Source organism: Limulus polyphemus, unplaced genomic scaffold (genome assembly GCF_000517525.1).
Source record: "Limulus polyphemus unplaced genomic scaffold, Limulus_polyphemus-2.1.2 Scaffold2576, whole genome shotgun sequence".
In the NCBI taxonomy this organism is placed as follows: domain Eukaryota; kingdom Metazoa; phylum Arthropoda; class Merostomata; order Xiphosura; family Limulidae; genus Limulus; species Limulus polyphemus.
Genome location: NW_013668186.1, coordinates 110,506 through 131,517, shown reverse-complemented (window position 1 = coordinate 131,517; position 21,012 = coordinate 110,506). Strand labels below are relative to the sequence as shown.

Sequence of the window (21,012 nt, the reverse complement as noted above, 5' to 3'; positions counted from 1 at the left end):
CATGTGAAAAGAAAAAAAAAAAGGCATGAGAAATACATTGTTTCACAAACCTTAAGACTTGATAAAAAAAAAAATGTATATTTGGCATATGAAAGTATTGTAATGTTTACTGATAGTGTACCAAATTTCGTTAATATTCGTTTACTAATTTAAAAGTTAAGGCATGAAAACTTTAACAAGCACAAAATGGTTATGAGGTTGGTCCCAGGGACCGAGCCCATGCTGAAAGAGTTAAACACTTGTTCGGGCTGTAGTTGTTTTCTTCAATTATCTTAAGAAGCTCCAGGGGATTATTCCTCATGGTTTGCTGATGCTGATTCACCAACAAACTTCACATTAAGTATTCCATATCTTACTTTAAAATTCTCAAACCAGCCCATACTAGCATTAAATGAAGTGGCACTGTGACTACCCCCCATAATTATTTTATGCTTGTATAAACTAAGAGCTTTTTTGAGGATAACTGGGCTGTTCACAGGCACTTTCTTTTGTGCCATATCTTTGATACAAAGACTTAACACTCTCTCTATTTTATCTATTATTGGATCACGAATCTCACAAGACACTTTTGTACTTGATAGGGCACTTGCTGCAATGCTATCCCTTATATTTTTCTCATTTTTTCTTGGTGTTCTGTACGGTTCACTCATTAATGTCATACAGCCTACCCACCACAGCAGCAGCACCAAGTCCACTAGCAGGTTTATCTAATAATTCAACTTTTTGATATAAAGTCATCACTTTCATTTGCTTTTCTTCTCTGTTGCTTTATTATGGGAATTAATAAATACCGTGGTTGATCAAAGATTGAGAACATGTGAGATTCTGTGGTGCATAGCGCTAGAGCATGTGATATGCAGGGAAGCACAATGTAAGCCTCACACTAGTTTTGGGGGTTGACTACTAGGCTTGATGGGTTTTTTTCATTTGAAAATAAGATTTGCATTAACCAAAAAAAAAATTTTTAATAATAAAAGTATGTGACACATACAAGTATGTGCTTTAGTATACCATATTTGGATGTGTGTTTATTCATCATTTCCTCAATTTTATGAAAAGTTACTGTCATCAGCTAAAAAGTATTTACAAAGAACACGAACTTGCTTTTATTTTTCTTGTTGGCACGAAACAAATATTTTCATGTATTTTTCACATTTATTTATTGTATCTTTCCTTGATTAATGTATTTAAAGCAATAATATTGGTTTTTCAGGTGGGCACAACAGTCAGTCTTCAGAATTTGTTTTGCACCTTGCCTGTACGACATAAAGAGTTTTTGCATAATGTCCGAAGGGAGTTTAATCGAATGGTTCAAGTACTCACAGCATATTGCTTAATTAGTACAAAAATCAGAATTACATGTATAAACCAAACTAAGAAAGGGTAAGATTTTTTTTATTTTATTAGTGTAATGAGTAATTTAGTGCTGGACAAATGTCCAACAAAACATAAGTTACAAAGGAGGTTAAACTAAGAAATACCAAAAACTATAAGTTGGAATTTGTAGTATAACAGTAAAAATAATAACTTAGTTAAAATAATAACTTTTTAAGTTGATTGAGAAAAGTGAGGTTTAGTTCATAATGTTAAGCAGGAATACTTTGTAGTAAAAAAAAAAAGATTCAAATATTTCTCTAATAGAAAAATTCAAGCATGTTTTATTTTATAGCCTGTAAAAGAGGATTTATTTTAATTGCATTTACCATTTTATAAACATAGGGATTTAGAATCCTCCTGATCATGAACGATAATTTTATATAAATATTTGTTCCAATAAATTCAGTGGAATTTTATTTGTTGTAAAAATGCCCAAGTCCATAGAATTTTTATCAGCTTTTTTAAAAGAAATAATTTCTGACAGTAATTCTTTTAACAGTCATTAAATTTTAATCCATTGTGACTTTGTTAAAATTCTGTTTCCAATTTAACTGTTTTTTTAATAGTGAAAAAATAACTGTTCAAATCAGATGAATTTGCCTTTGTAGTTTTTTAGCAAAAAAATTTAGGACTTAGAAATAATACAAAACAAGTCTTGTGGGGCTAAAACATAATCAAATCTCATAGTAGGCTTGCTAATAAAACATAAAAATAAACTTAAAAAATGCTAAAGTCAATACAAGGTAGATATGTTGAGTAAACACTAAGGTGAAGATTGGAATATGAAAAAAAAATCCTTATCTTATGTATTGGGTCTCTTCAGAGCCCTTTTTCAGACAGTTTGTTGTTTTATTTTTGAGTTATATGTACTTTGTATAACATTTATATTCCTTTTATATAATTTAACATATTGTTATCCATGTCAAGCCTAATTATGCATCTTTGATGTTAAAAATTGTCAAAAAATTCAGTTCATAACAGATTTCTACTTAAGACTTCTGCCAGTACTAGCCTTCTTTTGGCCATTTGAAAAATTTAATTTGCCAAGAGATCAAGTGAGAATTGGTACACTTTGTTCTGTAGATCTAGTTCCCACTTTTTTTTTTAACCCCAATCTACGATTCTTTATTTTTGTTTCTGCGGTTGATTTTTCTATATTTAATAAAGTTAATGATAAATGGCACATAGGTTAAGATTTTTGTTTTCACTTTCAAATTGATTAGGGAATCTCGCCAAATATTTCTGCATAGTTTGTTTGAAATTAAGAAGTTAACATAAAATAAATGAATTTTTTTTATGGTTCATTCAGTTTATATTTTTAATTTTTTAATAAACGTTTTAGGCTGCAGATTTAATAAAGCAAAATGTTTACTATATTGCTTAATAAACATTTAAATACAAAAAGTATAGTACTGTTTTATGTACTAAATGTATATTTGAAAAAATTAATCAGTCAGTCAAATGTGTACCATATAAAAAATAGCTGTTGAAACAATTTGAAGTAATTTCACTCAGTGTTACTAAACAAAATAAGAAGTAACCAAGTTAACAAAAGTTTTTCTTTGAACATGACATAATGAAACTGGGGAGCTGGCAGAGCCAAGTGACTAATGTGCTTGGACTGTGAATCCAAAGGTTCTTGGTTTGGTAGCTTTGTTCAAAGATTTTGATAAAAAGGGCTATCTGCACATAGCTGGTCATAATTTTCAACTGGTAGGTAACTAGTCAGAAGCATCCACCACTAACTCTACTCTCATCTGAAAAATTTTATGAATACGAGTTTGGAAGTTTAACTGGTATCTAAAACATTTGGTTAAATATAATTACATTTACCTGTTTTGCACCAAAAACATTGACTATATTTTCTCTAACTGTACTACTACCATGAGTAGAGAGTACTACTGTTTTCTTGCTGAAATAAGAAAAAAAAAATGCAAATTCCCAAGAAACAAAATGGATCCTATACAACTTTAAGCAAGTTCCTTTAAAATGTTATAACTTAATATGACTTCAAACTTTATTTTTTTTCTGTAAAGCTATGCTAAACTTCTTTAATATATAACAAGTCATGAAAGAAACTAACATCATTATTTCTCTGTTTCTATGCATAATTAAATATAGTTTTGTTAGTTTGTGAAGTTTGTGTTAACTATGTTGATGTAATGGATTATAGTGCATTGTAAAATGTATTATATTTAATAGTACATTTGTTTTGTTGAAAAAATACATTGTCTTATGCTGTATTGTTAACTCTCACTTCAAAATATAATTTTGTTTATAAGACACTTGGATATTATGAAAATTTGGGAGTATTCCTTAATATTTTTATGACACTGATTTTTATCATTCTATAAATTATTTTTTTAAACTTGATAAGTCAGGCAGACAAATGACAATGGCTTTTAATAATAGTAAATACAAGGTAATACAGATAGGATATCATAATATGAATTACGAGTATAAGTTTGATTGTATTAATCTTAACAGTGTTGTGGAAGAAAAGGAACTTGATGTTTTGGTTTGTCAGTCTCTTAAGCCATTAAAAAAAAGGTGTTGTTACTAGTGTTACCATAAATAGGATTTTATGGTGTATCTATAGAAATATTGAATACAAGCCTAAAGGGGTTATAATTTTATTGTCACTGGTTAGGCTATATTTCAGTCTTGGGATCCTTACTTTAAGAAGGATATTGAATTGTTGTAAAGAATTCAGAGGGTTACTACGATCGTACCTGGGTTGGAAAGGTTCTCATATAAGATCTCTGGAACTCTTTTTACCTTGAAAAAAAGGTAGTATCTGATTGAAGTGTTTGAGATTGTTAAGGGAATTGATAGTGTTAATGCATAATCTTTTTTTGTACTTAATGGTGAGAATGGTAGGATTAGGGGACACAGATATAAATTTTGGGAAGGTAGGAGTAATCTTCAACTAAGACAGCTTCATTTTTCTAACAGAGTGTTTGGCCATTAGAATGGATTGCCTTTAGTTTTAGTGGATATAATTAATTTAAGGAGTTTAAGGAAGGCTTGACAAATATTTGAATGATAAGGCTGACTTCCAGTGTTTTATTTTTATTTTAAAGTATAGTTTAGTGGATGAGATGGCCTAGATAGATAAATAGGTCCCTTGTTGTTCATAAACTATATGTTTATAAGTATCTATAATTAAAACAGAGCTTTGTAAAATGATTGTAAATCACTTGCAATACAAAAGAAAAAAAGTAAAATAGCTGCCATAGTTTAGTTGACACTCAACATGGAAAACAAATTGACAAAGTAAATCAGTTTGTTATCACAGTTCCTTTTTTTCCTTCTGGTTTGGTACTTGTACCATGTGCCCTTGAAAGTTAGAAATATTTTACTTCAATAAAAAATCATTTGTCAATAGATGAAAAGCAAGCATATTATGTTAAGCCTTGCTTTAATAATACAGTTGGTATAGTGAAAGAGATCAATTAAAATGCAGGACTTTAAAAAAATATTTTTTTGTTATTTTACAACTAAATATTATAAGCTTAGCTTTCAAAAGTTTAACATAATTGCAAGATTTTCAGAAGCAACAAGTGTCATTGAACCTATCAAAGATACTGATCAACAGCATGTAATCTAAACTTGTTACTTTTGTAAATAAATAATTATTCTCTTCTATGAACTTTTACAGCTATTCTAGGTATACAAATAAGTACCTAGGTTCCCAGAAAAAACTGAGAGAAGGGTCTCTGTTCTTATAATGTACTACTAGAATTGTAAGTTAATAATAATAATAAAAATTCTGATTACTTAACATTAGCTTAAACTTAATACTTGTGGTCATATCAGTTGTTGAATATTAAATCCAAAATATACTTAGACTGATGTAAGAGCATTTTTTCACTTTGTGTCAACCACATGCATATTTGTATAATATTTGTTGGACAACGTGTACTTGATATTTTGTAATCTACACCTAAAATTGAAAGTTTTGAAATAGTGATGTTATTTTTCATTCCTGTGTTTTATCTTTATTGTAGTTACTTATAAATTAGCATTCTTACTTCTTCAGGTTGCTAGTTTGTTAGGCTTCCAGCAGGTAGAGCCATCTGCAGAAGTTCAAGAGGAATATTCTTTACCATTTTCAGTCAAGTCTAGTCCTCTTCCATTCAGGTGAAGTAGATGTTGTCATTTTATTTCTATCGTTTTAAAGTAAGCTCCATAAATTTTAATTACAACATAAATTTTATGATGCAAAAATTCAATTTAGAAATGCAAAAGAGTATGTAGTTAGATGTATTTTACCTTTTTTTTAAAAAATTACACAAATACTTATATCAGCCTTAAGATATTTCCTAAGGTTTTGGCCACCTGTCCTATGATAGAACAGCAGTAAGTCTACAGACTTATTCTGCTAAAATTTGGTATTCGATTCTCTGCAGTGGATACAGCTGATAGCCCAATGTGGCATTGCTCTAAAATAAACAAACAAGGTTTGGTCTCTATGAATATTAACTTCCAATCATAGCAAGATATGTACTTAGATAATAAGTATAACAAATTAAACATTCTTTTATTGTGTTTCTACTTATTGAGATCAAAATGCATTGTTTCATTAGTTGGGTACCCTCACTGTTAACAATATTTTCAGCTGTAATTCTAGTAATATCTCACAAGGTTTGGCTGGTTTAGGCGAGTTGGGTTAATGTATGAGAATGAGTCTGTAAGTCTACAGTGAGGTAAGGTACTAGTATTTATGATTCTTTCAAAAAAGTGAGAACCGAAAGTATTTGCGAGTTTCAACAATCTCTAAGGATTTGATGATGGAAACTTGTCATATACCATCAGTGACATAGTGGAAACCTTAAAGTTTACAAATCATATTTACAACTGAAATGCAATAGAAATATACCTATTTGATATATGAACCACATACAGAAGTCATTTACCTTTTATATATTCTGTCCATTTGCATAATAATGAGTGGATAACAATGGTTACAGATGACAAGGACTTTAAGAATCCATTTGCAAAATCCTGTACATATTCACCATGTACAGTATCAGAAATGAAATTAAAATTCATTAGATTTCAGAGGTTACTTAAAATGTCTCATAATGTTTATATTTTACTGGCATATTTAAAAGTGAATGACAGAACTCAAGTTGTTTTTTTTACTGGCCTTGTGTAAAAGGCAGTAAGTTACTTTAGAAGTCTGGAATATGAGATGATTTAAATAAGTTAAGACTACAAAACTTTCATGAGAAAAATTTATAAAAACTATAAATTTATAGTTTATAAATTATGCACTCTTGTAATGTTTAATTTGTTTTATAAAATTTTAACAACTATCTGTATTGTTAAGGCTTATGGTGATGCTTGTCATTTTGAAAAATATTTAGTGTTGGTGTCTGGTGACAAAATGTTCCATTTATGACAAAATTCATACAGTAAAAAAATCTCAGACTCAAACACACTGAAGTATAAGGTTATACTTCCCAGAAACATACCTGGAACTGAAGAAAATGAAAACAAAAAATTTGTTTTGAATGTAATGGTGCAATGATAAAATCTTAATAGTATTAGGTCATCAAGGAATTAATGTTGCATTTTGGAACACTTTCATTAATCACCCCAATAAAAACATATAGTGATGGCACACTACAAAACATATATTCGGCATGTAACTCTGTTTGAATACAAGAAAGGAAACAATACTTCTGTAGCCACAAAGGTGACTTTAGCCTTAAAAACTGTGATGGCAGGGGCCGACATGTTAGAATTGATATTGATCTGAAGATGCTTGTTTAGTCTAATCCTCATGAAATGGCCCTGAAATTACATGTCTCTCGTGAAACAATACGTAAACATCTAAGGAATATGGGAAAACTCCATAAAGAAGGTGTTTGGTGCATCACAAACTCTCTAATTATCATAGTTTCCAAAGTGTGAATATTGCTTCGTCTCTTCTGGTGCGTAATATTCACCAGTGATGAAAAATGGATTCTCTATGCGAATGTTAAATGGCAAAAACAATGGCTCAATCCTAGACAAAAACCACTTCCGACCCCAAAACCTGGACTCCATTCGCAGAAAGTGATGCTTTGCATTTGATAGGACAACAAAGGAGTAATTCATTTCGAACTCCTCATACCACAGCGAACTGTCAATGCGAAAAATCTATAGTCAGCAACTGGAACGTTTAAATCAAACTCCTCATCATAAATGCCCTTCACTTGTCAATCGGAAAGGTGTTCTTCTCCAAAACAATGAACGTCCACATGTGGCATGTTTGACGCAACACAAGATTATGGAGATGGGTTGGGAAGATCTCCCCCACCCACCATATTCTCCAGATATGGCACCATCAGATTACCATTTTTTTCGTTTGCAACATTAATTTCTTGACGACCTAATATAAAAAATAAATCATTGAAATTAATATTAAGTGTCCATTACATGCAATTGAAATACACTTGAGAGGCAAAAAAATAAAAAATATTTTTATCTTTCGAATTGTGTATATTAATATTTTTTCTTCAGGACTTCATTCTGTATAAAAGTGCACAAAACATGGTCAACCTTTTAGTCTTTGCTTTAGTAAAAACTGGGAAAATTATAATTACAGGAAATAGTCTGGGAATTGTGAACTTTTACCTGAAAATGGAAATTTAAAGTGTGCCTAAGGAATTTTCTATCATTTATTGATTATTTACTATTTGCATGGTCTTTCCAGTTGTGTTTTATAACATTGCTTCTGATTGGTTGGTAGACAAAAAACCCGTCGATCTCCGAAACTTTTGTGAGATATTCTCCTAAGTTCCTTATTGGAACGGTGCGAGTGGATATTCAGTAGTAGTGACATGAGGTAGGGCAATGTGGTTTTGTGCCAACTGCTATAGTAGAGAAAGAAAATTGAAGCATCAACCTTGTGCAAGTATATTACTTTTATGTTTGAGTGAATTTAAATAAAATATTTTTTTTATATATTCCATCATAATTAAAATACATGGCAGAACTAACTTCACCAAGGAGTACACTAAAGCAAGATGTCACTGTCAGAATGTAAAAATATAAAGCTTTTCAAAAATTGTCAAAATAAAAGGCTTTTACTTATACTTTTTAATAGTATAAATCTATACTGTGTCTGTGACTTGGTGATAAATTCAATGATAAATGAACAGCACACACTTCACTTGTTTTTCAAAATATTATTTATGTATATTTGGAACAAGATAAATGTGTGTACAACAAATCCTTCATGCTACTGAGATTATAAGCATATCGTAAACACTATATATATAGTTCTCTTCTTGTCACAAGTCCACTTAGGCCTATTCAATTGCTTTAGAATTTCAGTTGAGAAGCCAAACTATCTTCTCTATTACTATCGCACTAGTATTTTGTGTGTGATTCACTTAAAATTGAGGCACGAGTTACTGTAATCATTAGGTCTTCTTTCTTCTGAAGATCCTTTGTTCCTTTTGTCAAAGCACACTCAGGCTGATTCAGTTACTTTAGAATCATGCTTTGACAGAATAAATATTTTTCTTATCTCCTTTTATACTGTTAGTCTTACTTTAACATATTAAATGTTAGGCCTATGTCAATTGTTAGGCCTATCATTTCTATGGTAGTTAACTCATTGAAATTTTCCTTGGCCTGTAACTTTACTCTTTTTTGCTATTATCTATCTGTCTTTGTGTGTTTCACACTATTTATATATTTATCACTTAATTGTCTGCCCACCTTCTATGTTCTTGATGTCAATGTATTGCACGTGATGTTCGATAGTGTCAACATCAATGAATTATTAACAAAACTTCCTACAATTGTCTGCCTTTAACTCTTTATTATAACAAAAACTAAACAACAATAAAATATTCACTCACAAAAATAAATTAATCAATAATATCTATACTTAACAGTCTTTTATATCATGACAGTCACCCATTTGCTTTCTGTTGCTGTTGTAAAATAAAAAAAACTTCAAAGTGCACCCGAGTGTATGTGGGGCTCATCTATAGAGTGAAAGACTGTTTCAGGTTCAGAAAGCCTAAAACTATAAAAAGAAAAATTCCATAGTCTGTGGTATCTTCCATAGTGCTGTGCACATTAGAATCCTTTGTTCACTCATGCAGAAGCTACGAGTTCTCAGTTTTATAAGAAACAATAAACAAGTGCTCAAACCTCTTTACTTACTCTATACTGAATTATATTATTTTATATCCAGTGGTTGATAGCCATTTGTTGTACCTATTTACAGAGTTAGATACCATTAGTAATTGTTCAGACTATATGCTGTAACACTGTAAAAGGATGGAAACAAAGGGCTGTAGTAATCAAATTTTGAGAGAGAGAGAAAGAAAATTATAAACAAAACATGGGGTATATATTTGTTTACTGTCATTTCCAGATCATCGAGAATAGTGGACATTATAAGTGATACACAGTATATTTATGTATACGAACATGTTACATGTTAATTATTTTTGTTTTTAGTTTGACACATCTGATATAGCTCATACTTTATCATTATAATTATTCCTAAAAATTAATTATTTTTTAGATATGTAAAATTATTACTAGAAAGTATTCCATACTAAATGTCATAAATTTAAACTTAACCATTAGATGTTCATAAATGCAGAGTAAAATTCACACCAGTTCTCATTAAACACCAAAAAATGTTGAATTCTGAAGCTTGAAAAAAAAAATTTTTGACCTGGTAAAACTTGGAATTTTATCTCTCTCATTGGTTTGAAATATGGTAATGGGAAATAGAAATTACATCTGGCAAATATATTTTCTTGGGAAAATGGAATAGTATCTATTATAAACTATCACTTAAGAGTCAGAAAAGATATGTGGAAGTTATAAACACATGTTGAATTGGCCCAAGAGAATTATTAGTGTTCACAGTATAAATCACTTAATCATATACAATAAGCAACCAGTATATCAAATCTTTAAAAAATACTTTACAGTTCAAATTTGTAGGCTTAGTTTATTTGTGAGCACAAGTTAGGTCAACATTCAGGTTGTATGACCACAGTAAAAGTGGCATGAAATCTGGATTATTTTATCTTCACTAAATGAAATGGTAATCTTATTCATAGTTGTGAGTTTGAAGGTATCATCATGTATTAAGTGATTTTGTTTGTGCAATAAAGAGTTGTGTATGTGTCAGCACTTGCTAGTTACAAAGAAATATGGTGTGGTTAGAAAAAATCCCTGTATATACATGGTTTTTGTTTGTAGACTAGAAGGTTACGTGTCGTCTTGTCAACATGGGCTAGGACGTAGTTCTCCTGACAGACAGTTTCTTTTTGTTAATGGTAGACCTTGTGACCTTCCCAAGGTATGTGAAATTTTTGGTATAGATATTTGTAATTACTACCAATTTCTAAATGATCTTGGTCATTATGGACTTTTAATTAGGGTTTACTTCTATGAAAAAGTATTCATATAGTGCATGTTTGCATTATTGAAATATGAATACAACTTAGAACTACAAAGATTAAAAACCATTTATTAAATTCTTGTGTTTCAACTATCATTTGGTGAGTTATGCAAATTTTTAAAGATATTTTACAGACCAGTAATATGTATAGCTGGAACCTTGAGACCTCCACAACTGTCCTTAGCATTTGGGAAAAAAAAAACATTTTAGGAAGTTCATTAATTATAAAGTAGTCAAATCTGTAATGTAGAAAAATTCCAGTAACTGAAAAATTATTCAGTTAAGAAAACCATATATGATTATGTAATCTCAACAACAACAAGTTGAGGCATAGGTGACAACTAGATATTGCAACTACAATACCAAAATTTTTTCTTAAGAGCAAAACATTTAACTGTATTCCAGAAATATTTGTGTCCACAAATATATGCTAATGTTAGTCCCATATTGTTTGTTTTCAGGTAGAATAGTTACTAATATTTTACTCAGTCATCTGGGGGTATGTTTCTTGCTTAAGCCTTTGTCCCCACCAGCTGGAGGAGGGTGGGTTAACCAACTCCTTTCTCTGTTTCCCACCTTGCAATTTCAACATTCCAGTAAAAGATATCAAATGTTGTCTATGAGTTGAGGGAAATGTATATTATGAATGTTTTAGTCTCTGACTAGTTTAACTTTATATGTTTTCATAGTAAAACTACAAGTCTTACAATTAATAGTGATCTGTTTCTACTGTCTTTCTTCTTTTTATGTAAAAAAATAAATATTGATTTAGCTGTGAATGAAGCACAGATGTTTCAGTTAAAGCTAATTGTGACTTAAGTAATAAATGGCACTGTTTTAACTGAAAGATTTCTTCTACTTGAAGTTTAGTCAAAAGTTTAAGTTAACATATATACTTATGTAATAACTTCTACTAGAAGAGTTGCTAAAATTCGACAATAATAATTACAAGTATCAATAAATAGTCTTAACTATGAGTAACAGGCAGGCTACAAAAAAGCTTCTATGACAACTTAGTCTTAGGTTGAGTACCCCCTCTTTAGTGTTATATATTAATTCAACAAATATGATGAGTAACTGAAATACATTTTAAATTAATTAAATTTAATACAGTAAGTTGCAGAAATGCATACATCTTATATAGTATGTGGCAAGTTCCAGCTAGATATCCATGGGAAAACAGTCCAGCCAATATGAATATATGACCACTAGTGTAACTGGTCCATTTCTACCTGTTTCAATCCACCACAGTGTTGGAGGGTGACCTTGCTAAAGAAGGTCTCATAGTGGATCAGCAGCAATGTCCCTCTCAAAGTTTCATGCATATGTGATTGTGCTCTAATCTGACAAGTAACAGGGATCAAAAACAATGGGATGCTCACAAGTTATTCAGTTAGTAATAGTTTTGTGTGGAGGACATAGGCCTGCAGTTTGAAGAATACTATGTCCAAATGTAATGCAGGAGTACAGGTGCCAATAGCCACCCAAAAAAGGTGCTTGACAGAAAAGTAGTGTCTAAGGAGTTTGTGGTCTACTCAGTACAAAGAAATATTAGAGGGAACATTGGTCAGCAGTAAGTTTATGGACTTGCAGTGCTAAAATCTCAGGTTCAATTCCTTGTGATGGACAGAGTATAGATAGCCTATTCTATAGCTTTGTGCTAAAACAAGACAAAAATACTAAAGAAAACCTACTCAACACCCAGACTTGGAAGGGGATTGGCTTATAAAGGGAACAAATTAAAAATAACCAGTTCTTAAAAAGGGAAAGATAATTTGATAAAATTTAAGATACGACTTGAGGAAAGTCAGAAATAACAAATATAGTTTTAAATGTATTTTGGGTGTGAGAAACTCTTAGACTTGTGTTGGAGTATGTAAAGTTAGGATAAGGAACGTTCTTTACATCCTATAGTGACCATGTTAATTATGTAATCTGAGTCAACAATCAAGTCATGGTGAATGATTGACTCAGCATTTTTATGCAGTCAAATAAAAAATAAGTGAGAAAGATTAAATGAATAGGCCTGTTTTTGAGTATATGATAAAGAATATGATATATTTTTATTCTGTACTGAGTATGTTAAGTACGTGATTTATACTGATTAAATGACCACATCATGGAAAACAGTTGACTCAGCATAACTTATATTAAAGTTGAGTAAAATGATAAATTTGAAGGGTTTAATGCTTAGATTTATTTAAGATTATGTAAAGCAAAGATAGAGAAAGTTATGTATGATCTGTAGTTGTTATGTTAATTTGTACTGAAGATTGTATGAAAAGTGGTGAAACTGTCACTGTTACACATTTTAGTTAAAAAGTAAATTGTTTTCACCACAAAATTTAAAAAATGCCTTGAATAATTTGTTGAAAGAAAAAACCTCTGTTCTAAAGGTTCTGTGTTAGTATTTGAGCTCTCTATAAAATTTTCCAAGTTACAACAAACAATAGATTCTAGGAAATGCAATGAGTTGTGATAGGTAAATGTCGGAGCGTATTTTCTTTAGAATGTTTGCACCTGGAAATGGAAATTTATAACCTTAAAATTAAAGTCCTCTGTTTTATTGTAAACCTTGAAGCCAAGTATGTGATTAATAAATTAAATTGAAGTAGTGTGCTTCATTTATATTTGCTGCACTTTTTTATCAAGTACTGGATTTAACAGGTAGGTATGCTTGGAAAATTTGATACGTTTGGTACTACTGTGTCATTGCTGTGTCTGCAAGGTCTATCAATTTTTAAAATTTTATGGTAGTCTTCATTGAGAAGTTGTTTGATGTAATGATATTCAAATTGAAAAACAAACAAAAAATGCAGGTTGCAGACTGAAGTTAATATCATCTGTTGGTATGTGCTGTGTCAGTTTAAAGATGGGTGAACCAAATCATAAAAATGTATTAAGTTAAACAAATATGGCTTGTATGACTTGACTGAGTGTAAAAACAGTAATGGCTTTTATGATAAGTATTATAAAAGAATAATTTAGTATCATTAATTTCCCAGCATTGTTAAAATGTCTGTTAATTGCATATTTAAGTTTTCACTGATTTCTTGTTAGAGTGCACTGCTATAAAGGTTGCTGAAGTCAAATGTTTCAATAGATTTAGTTGTGAAAGATTTGAGCATTCTGTGGCATTTTTGTAATTATGTATGAATTAATACGTGTCCTTTCTTTTTTAATCTACCATATTTATTCAAATGTTCTTTAACGCTTTTACATTGGGTAGGTCAAAGTGCACGTCACAACCATTTGCAATGTTACATTCAAAATTTGAATAAACTGCTTTATTATCAGTGCATATGAATAAATGGCATTCAAATGTAGTGAAAACAAATTTTGATATTACACAAGTTTTAAGTTTTAAAATTTTTAAGGAAATACTTAAAAGAATCACCAATCTCCCTTAGTTTGAGAATTGTAACATTTATTCTTTAGGTCTTCCCTCTTCTCTGATTTACCTACCACCCCTCCAAGAAGTACAGAATTTAACATAAATACTTGTATTATAATATATATACTCAGGCAAAGCATAATTTTTATACCCTTCGATATTATTTGTTTAAAGAACCATAAACTAGAAAATCAGCTTTGAATCTGTATTTATAGAATGACTTGTGAAAGTTATGAATCTTTAGTGACTTTGGAATTACAATATTGTTAATATTTGTACCAACTGTAAATTCTATTAAAGTATTATGTTGTTTGCATTGGTTTTAACATAAGCATAAATAGAATTATCTGAAGGTTGCAAACTTTGAAGATTTTAGCTGAGTTCCTTACAAGGTGTAATAATATAGAATTATTTTGCAAATAAAAACAAAGCTATTGGCTACTTTCTCTGCTGGTGTTATGACATATTTTTTATGCAAATATTTTAAAACTTCTTTAATATTTTTTTAATAAAGTATTTGTGTGAAAGTATTAGGTGTAACCTTTTTTTCAAAAACTGATTCTGTTGACAATTACTATTGATTACTATTCTAGTTTTGTCATTTTTCCTTTTAAAGATAATTTTGTAAAAAGTGGCACTTGACATTATGGTACATACTATTATTGAAACAACTTTTTCTCATTACAAGATGGAGCACTTGTAACTAGTGTTAATATAGTAACTAAATATGTTTTTATTTTTTTCTTCACAAGGTAACAAGGCTGATTAATGATGTCTATCACAGCTTTAACAGACATCAGTATCCTGTTGTATGTCTAAACATCTTACTGGAAAAAGGTAAATAAATAATGGAATACATCAGATTTATAAAAAGTTTATCTTTATTAAGATTAATAACTTTTTTGTTTTCCTGAACTATTTCATTTCATGTTTATCCGTGTTTTAGAGGAAGTGGACATAAATCTGACACCAGATAAACGGCAAGTGTTTGTTCAGAATGAAAAACTGCTGTTGGCATCAATAAAGGTCAGAAGCTGCTGAATATGTTTAAATCCTTATGTATGTAGTGTAGAAGTAAGATAAATTTATAATCAAGTGATATCTTATTGTAGTTTTATCTGCTCTTGAGAAGCACAAAGACACATTAAAACTTTGTGGCTTTGTCTGTTTTATAATGTTTCAACTTACTTTTGTGTTGGTTGTACAGCTTCAGCATAAAATGTAGAAAATATAGAATTGATAACATTCCATGTTATTAAAAATGTAATGTTTTAGGTTATTTAACTGTAAGACACAATGTAACCTTGTTTTATGACTGATAGAGCATGCAAGAGTCAACTTTCATATGTACTTTCACTATGGGAATGTAACCTGTTTTGTTTATAAATATTCCTTTGAAAATTATTACATCCCTAAAGAGAATTGTGCTGTTGTAGGCTTAACTAGATTTTCATACTTAAAGTTACTGTTTTGGAACATGATTTATGCAAAAAAGTAGTATAACTAACTAACATGATAAAGCCTGAAACTTATAGTATCCCACAAATGCTACTGGAAAATATATTTTATCCATTTCTAATCAAATTCTTTGAAAGAAGTATTAGTATTACTTCATTTAGATACAACTACTCTCTCAGTATCTTTCCTTTAAACCACAATTAGGACCTTTTGCATGGTTGAAAGCTTATAAGTGATTGAATGTCTAGGACATGTTATTTTGTTCAGAACACAAGTTAAAACTACTTGTTCCAGTTTGTGAGAAACCTAAGTATTTTGTTAACTCCATACAACCAGGTCAAAATGCATGTCGTAACCTTTTGGTGTAACATTCAAAATTTAATTAAACAATTTTGGTATGAATGTATGTCAATAAACATAGCATATAAACATAGTTTATAATTAAAATTTTTAATATGTTATATAAATTTTAATTTCAAAAAGAGATATTAAAAAAGATTCAAACTTCATTTTCTATATCACATGATGTATCTAAGTTCCAAATTCTTCACTTCAAAATGTTCTATCTTGTGAAATGGGCTGCTGCAGTTTCCACCAATTAGAAACACAAACTATATATATAATTACAAGCATGGATATAAAATTTAAACATCCTACTTTCATTTACTGAGATATCAATAAATTTGCCAAATCCACCAGAGAAACCCCTCCTCTCTCTATGTGACTTTAGATTGTTTGTTGGCTGAAGAGCAGTTTACAATCAACAGAAAGAGTAGATACTACTCTATATTAATCTTATAACTGTGCTTTTGATTTTGTTGGGGAGAGTATTCACTTGATAGAAATGTCTTGTTGTGTGATCTTGTATTTACTGCTCTAAACAAGTAACAGAATTTTTTTAACCTACTTATAGCTTACTTAGAAAGCTTGGGAAATTATGGTAGCTTTAGGACATTCTATTGTAGTGCCAGATTTATATTTTTGTGTTGTGAAATTAATATTTTAAAGCTATTTGAATTTGTGTTTTTTGGACATCCAACTTTGTGACTCAATGAGGCTTAGGAGAGGATGTCAAATATTTTTTACCTGAGTGCAAACAGTTTTAATATACATTGAATACTATAAATCTGTTTTTATGTATATTTTTATTTATTGTTATATATCTTTTTTAACAAAAGTAACAAAAATATAAAAATTATAAAATATTCTGCTTACTACCTTAACAAATCTTCAGTAAAATAAGATGTCTAAAAGTAAACTAGCTCGAGCACTGGCATGAAATAAAATACTAGATAAGTTGCTGTTACATTAGCTTTAAGGAAAACAGCTGATGGGCTTCCACTGTGACTTATTGTTTTTTTATACAAGAATTAATTTTTTTATGGTACAAAATGTGGAAATAAAACTATAAAATTAATAGAAAGCTTGTGAAAAACATTGAAAGGGTTAAGTAATTTGGAACTTTCTGATCAAAAATGTCATCTGGCTGTATGACCATAGCAAAAGTTGTGTTCAAGATGTTTAATATCTATTTTACAGTAAAAAATGTAATCTGGCTATGTGATCATAGCAAAACTCCTTGTGATTCAAGATGTGTAATAGATATTTTACAGTAAAAAATGAAATCTGGCTATGTGATCATAGCAGAACTCCTTGTGATTCAAGATGTGTAATAGATATTTTACAGTAAAAAATGTAATCTGGCTATGTGATCATAGCAGAACTCCTTGTGATTCAAGATGTGTAATTGATATTTTACAGTAAAAAATGTAATCTGGTTATGTGATCATAGCAGAACTCCTTGTGATTCAAGATGTGTAATAGATATTTTACAGTAAAAAATGAAATCTGGCTATGTGATCATAGCAGAACTCTTTGTGATTCAAGATGTGTAATAGCTATTTTACAGTATAAAAATGTAATCTGGCTTTGTTACCACAGCAAAACTCCTGGTGGCTCAATATTATAAAAGCAGTTTTACAGTAGAAATATGTCATCTGGCTTTGTAATTGCAGAAAAACTCCTGGTGATTCAAGATGTTTAATAGCAATTTTATAGTACAAAACTGTAATCTGACTAAGTTACCATAGGAAAACCCCTGGTAGTTTGAAGGTTCACAGTTTTTACTGAAATATGAAGCTTCTTTTGTGTACTGGCAATGAAAGTGTGAAAGTAAAGACAAGTTAATTTTGCAAGTCTTGTCTTTGTTGATACTTTATCCAATTAAGCTATAGATTAATATCATGGTTCAATTTTATTTTCATAGAAAAAGTTTGTTATAACTTGCCATACTGTAAAATACTGTTTAAAACCTTACGTTTCTTTCACACTTGTTTTCAGGTGGATTAGTCTCATAGTGTACAGTACTAACAGATATCCCATTGTATAGCTTTGTGTGTGATAAAAAAGAAACATCTTTCACACTAAGAAACAAAGAAATGGTTAACATAATGCTAGAGTGAATTATATGAAACAGGTTGATAAGAAACTACTTTTTTTTTTTCGAGTGTAGTTATGTTTGTGTCTCAATGATTAAGAACATTGCACACATTGTATTTGTCAGGTGTTTTCTGTATTTTGTGATCTAAAACACATTAAGTAGCTATATTATGTAATCAGCTTTTAAAGTTTTAATGAAATTGTTCACTTTAAATAAGTGCATGTATGTATTCTAATTACAACAAATCTTGTTTTGGCAAATTAGCCAGTTGTGGATTTTATATGTATTATTGCATGATATTAACAGATTCTCACATTGTATTTTCTGTGTATACATTTATAGTGTAGTCTTTGTATTAATAATAATGTTAACATTTTTTGGAGAGAGTACTGAAAGAATCCTTAAGATAGTCTTGAACATTTTTTCTTTCAGACTTCATTATTACAGTTATATAGTCCACTTTCTTCTATGCTTGATCAACAAGGATGTTCTTTTCAGAGTAAGTTAATTGTGTTGTACATATGATCTGTACCTATTATGTTGGTGGAGTTATAGATTTTTTAAAATATTTAAATATATGTATATAACCAAAACACCAATGAGATTCACCTGTCGATACAAATAAGAAAACAGTGGAATATCATACTTTTTTTCTTTATTTTATTAATTTCTTCTACAAGTTCCGTGACTTCAAAGGTCACTGTTCAGGAAATAGTTTTACTGAGAATCTGTAACGAAAAACATACAAATGCTGCTTTTCAACTAAACATAAATAATTGAAAATTAAATACATATACTTTCCAATGGAATTCTAGAGGTGTGGATATAGGAGATAGATATGTTCAAAGTCAACAAAAAATACAAGGACAAAGAAATTAATGATTTACACAAAGAAATTTCAATAGGATGGAATATATAAGACATGGAGGAAGAAGATAGAGATTATATGAAAGATCTATGAATTTTACAAAATATGCCAGAGTTCCAAAAAGCTGAGATAAACAGGATCAGAATTTTTTTTTTAATTGTTAATTTAACAGAAATTCATTTGCAAGAAAATGAAATACGATTATTAGCAAAAGGATTAACATTTACTCCCACAAATAAACTTAATAAAATACAACTAGCAGAAGATGTATATGAATTCGATAGGAAATTAAGACTTAAAGAATGTTTTTATGAAAGTTAAAATAAAGATAAATCCTTAGTAAAAGGTCAATCAGATTTTGATCCTGTTCAAGAAATAAACCTGGAATTACAGTTAATTTGACAATTTGAATTCTATTACTGAAAGACAAGGGAAGGATAATCTAATTTCAAAGGAGGAGAAATTGCTCAAAGAAACTTAAAAACTCTAACTTGATATTTCAAAAAACAGATAAAGATAAATTATGGGTAATAACGACCCAACAGTTTTATTATCATATGGTTTATGAACATTTATATGATACAAAGGTTTACCAAAAAAATGGGAAGTTTAAATAAATTGAGATTCATCACTTTCATAAAAGAAAAAGAATTTTGTTGATGAATTTAAGATGATATTTTATTTTAAGTAATTCAGAAATTGCGTATTTTATTACTTCCTAAAATCCATAAATCAAAAGAGATTAATCAATTATTGTTTGAAATGTAAAGCGAATATATTCATATTGGAAAAACCTCCCAATATTCTGATTGTAGGAGGAAATAAAAAAATTACTGAATATTTATGTGATCTTCTAGACATATTGTAAAACCTTTTTTTATCTCATATTCCTTGTCTTATTAGAGATGATTTTGAATTTATTGAAAAATTATGAAGAAAATTAGTGTTCTGTTTCTGTACCCAAGTATTGAACATGACTATGGACTTAAAGCTGTGGAAAGTTTTCCAGATAAATACATAGGTTTAGATAGAGTTTTAAAAAATTGTTTTTTTACTTATGAGGAGCAAATCATTCACCAAGTATCTGGTACAGGAATGGGCAGAAAAGTTGCTCCAACTTATGCTAATATCAGTATGGGATTTTTCAATTACAGTTATTTAATATACTATCTAATTATTTTAAAGATAATTTTGTAGCTCATGTAAAACTTTTTGGAAAAGGTTTTTAGATGATTGTTTTGTAATATGGAAAGATACTCAAGATATTGATAAATTTGTTGGAATTTTAAATTGAATAAACAAGGAAATTAAGTTTATCTTTGAAAGAAGTAATAAAGGCTTGTCATTTTTAGATGTGTTGGTAAATGTTTCATTAGAAAAGGAAACTGTAACTGATATTTTTTATAAACCTAATTGTTCTCATCAATATGTAGATTTTTTTTTATTAAATGTTCCTGTAAATCTTGCCAATAGATTATATCGTTTGGTTTCCAATGAAGAAATGAGAGGTAATGGATTACTAGAACTAATCAAATTTGTAGTTCAATGTCACTGTCCAGAGAAAGTTATATTAAGAGGTTTCGAAATTGCTAAGAATAATTTTTTTGATAAAAACATTTAAACAGAGAGATTAGTGAATTTAAAGAGAATATTATACCTTTTGTTGTGATTCATGATCCAAATAGTCTATAAAAAAACTGAAAGATGTATTCAAAAATAATAAAATTATTTCATCAAGAAGGCGATCTAAAAATTTGTATAGTTTATTGAATAAACCTAAAAAGAAATATTTTTTGTAAAGAAGGTACCTTCAGTTGTGACAGAAAGAACTGTGCTTTAGGTAATTTAGGTGATATGAAATGTACCAAAACAATAAAGAACAAAAAGAAAGAAATTTTGTTTTTTATTAATAACTCATTTAATTACAATTCTGAGGGCCCGGCATGGCCAGGTGGCTAGGACGCTCGACTCGCAATCTGCGGGTCGCGGGTTCGCTTCCCAGTTCCACCAAACATGCTTGCCCTTTCAGCCGTGGGGGCATT

The 21,012-nt window shown here is 29.7% G+C and overlaps 1 protein-coding gene across 1 annotated transcript in view; it reads left to right on the top strand.

The window, feature by feature from the left end:
- The window catches only part of LOC106467341 (mismatch repair endonuclease PMS2-like), a 71,669-nt gene that overhangs the window by 27,059 nt on the left and 23,598 nt on the right, over positions 1-21,012 (top strand). The window contains exons 6-12 of the mRNA XM_022395500.1: positions 1,214-1,383; positions 3,865-3,895; positions 5,420-5,520; positions 10,609-10,708; positions 14,957-15,041; positions 15,151-15,230; positions 18,535-18,601. Coding sequence (XP_022251208.1) covers positions 1,214-1,383; positions 3,865-3,895; positions 5,420-5,520; positions 10,609-10,708; positions 14,957-15,041; positions 15,151-15,230; positions 18,535-18,601 — 634 coding nt within the window. The remainder of the gene's footprint in view (positions 1-1,213; positions 1,384-3,864; positions 3,896-5,419; positions 5,521-10,608; positions 10,709-14,956; positions 15,042-15,150; positions 15,231-18,534; positions 18,602-21,012) is intronic.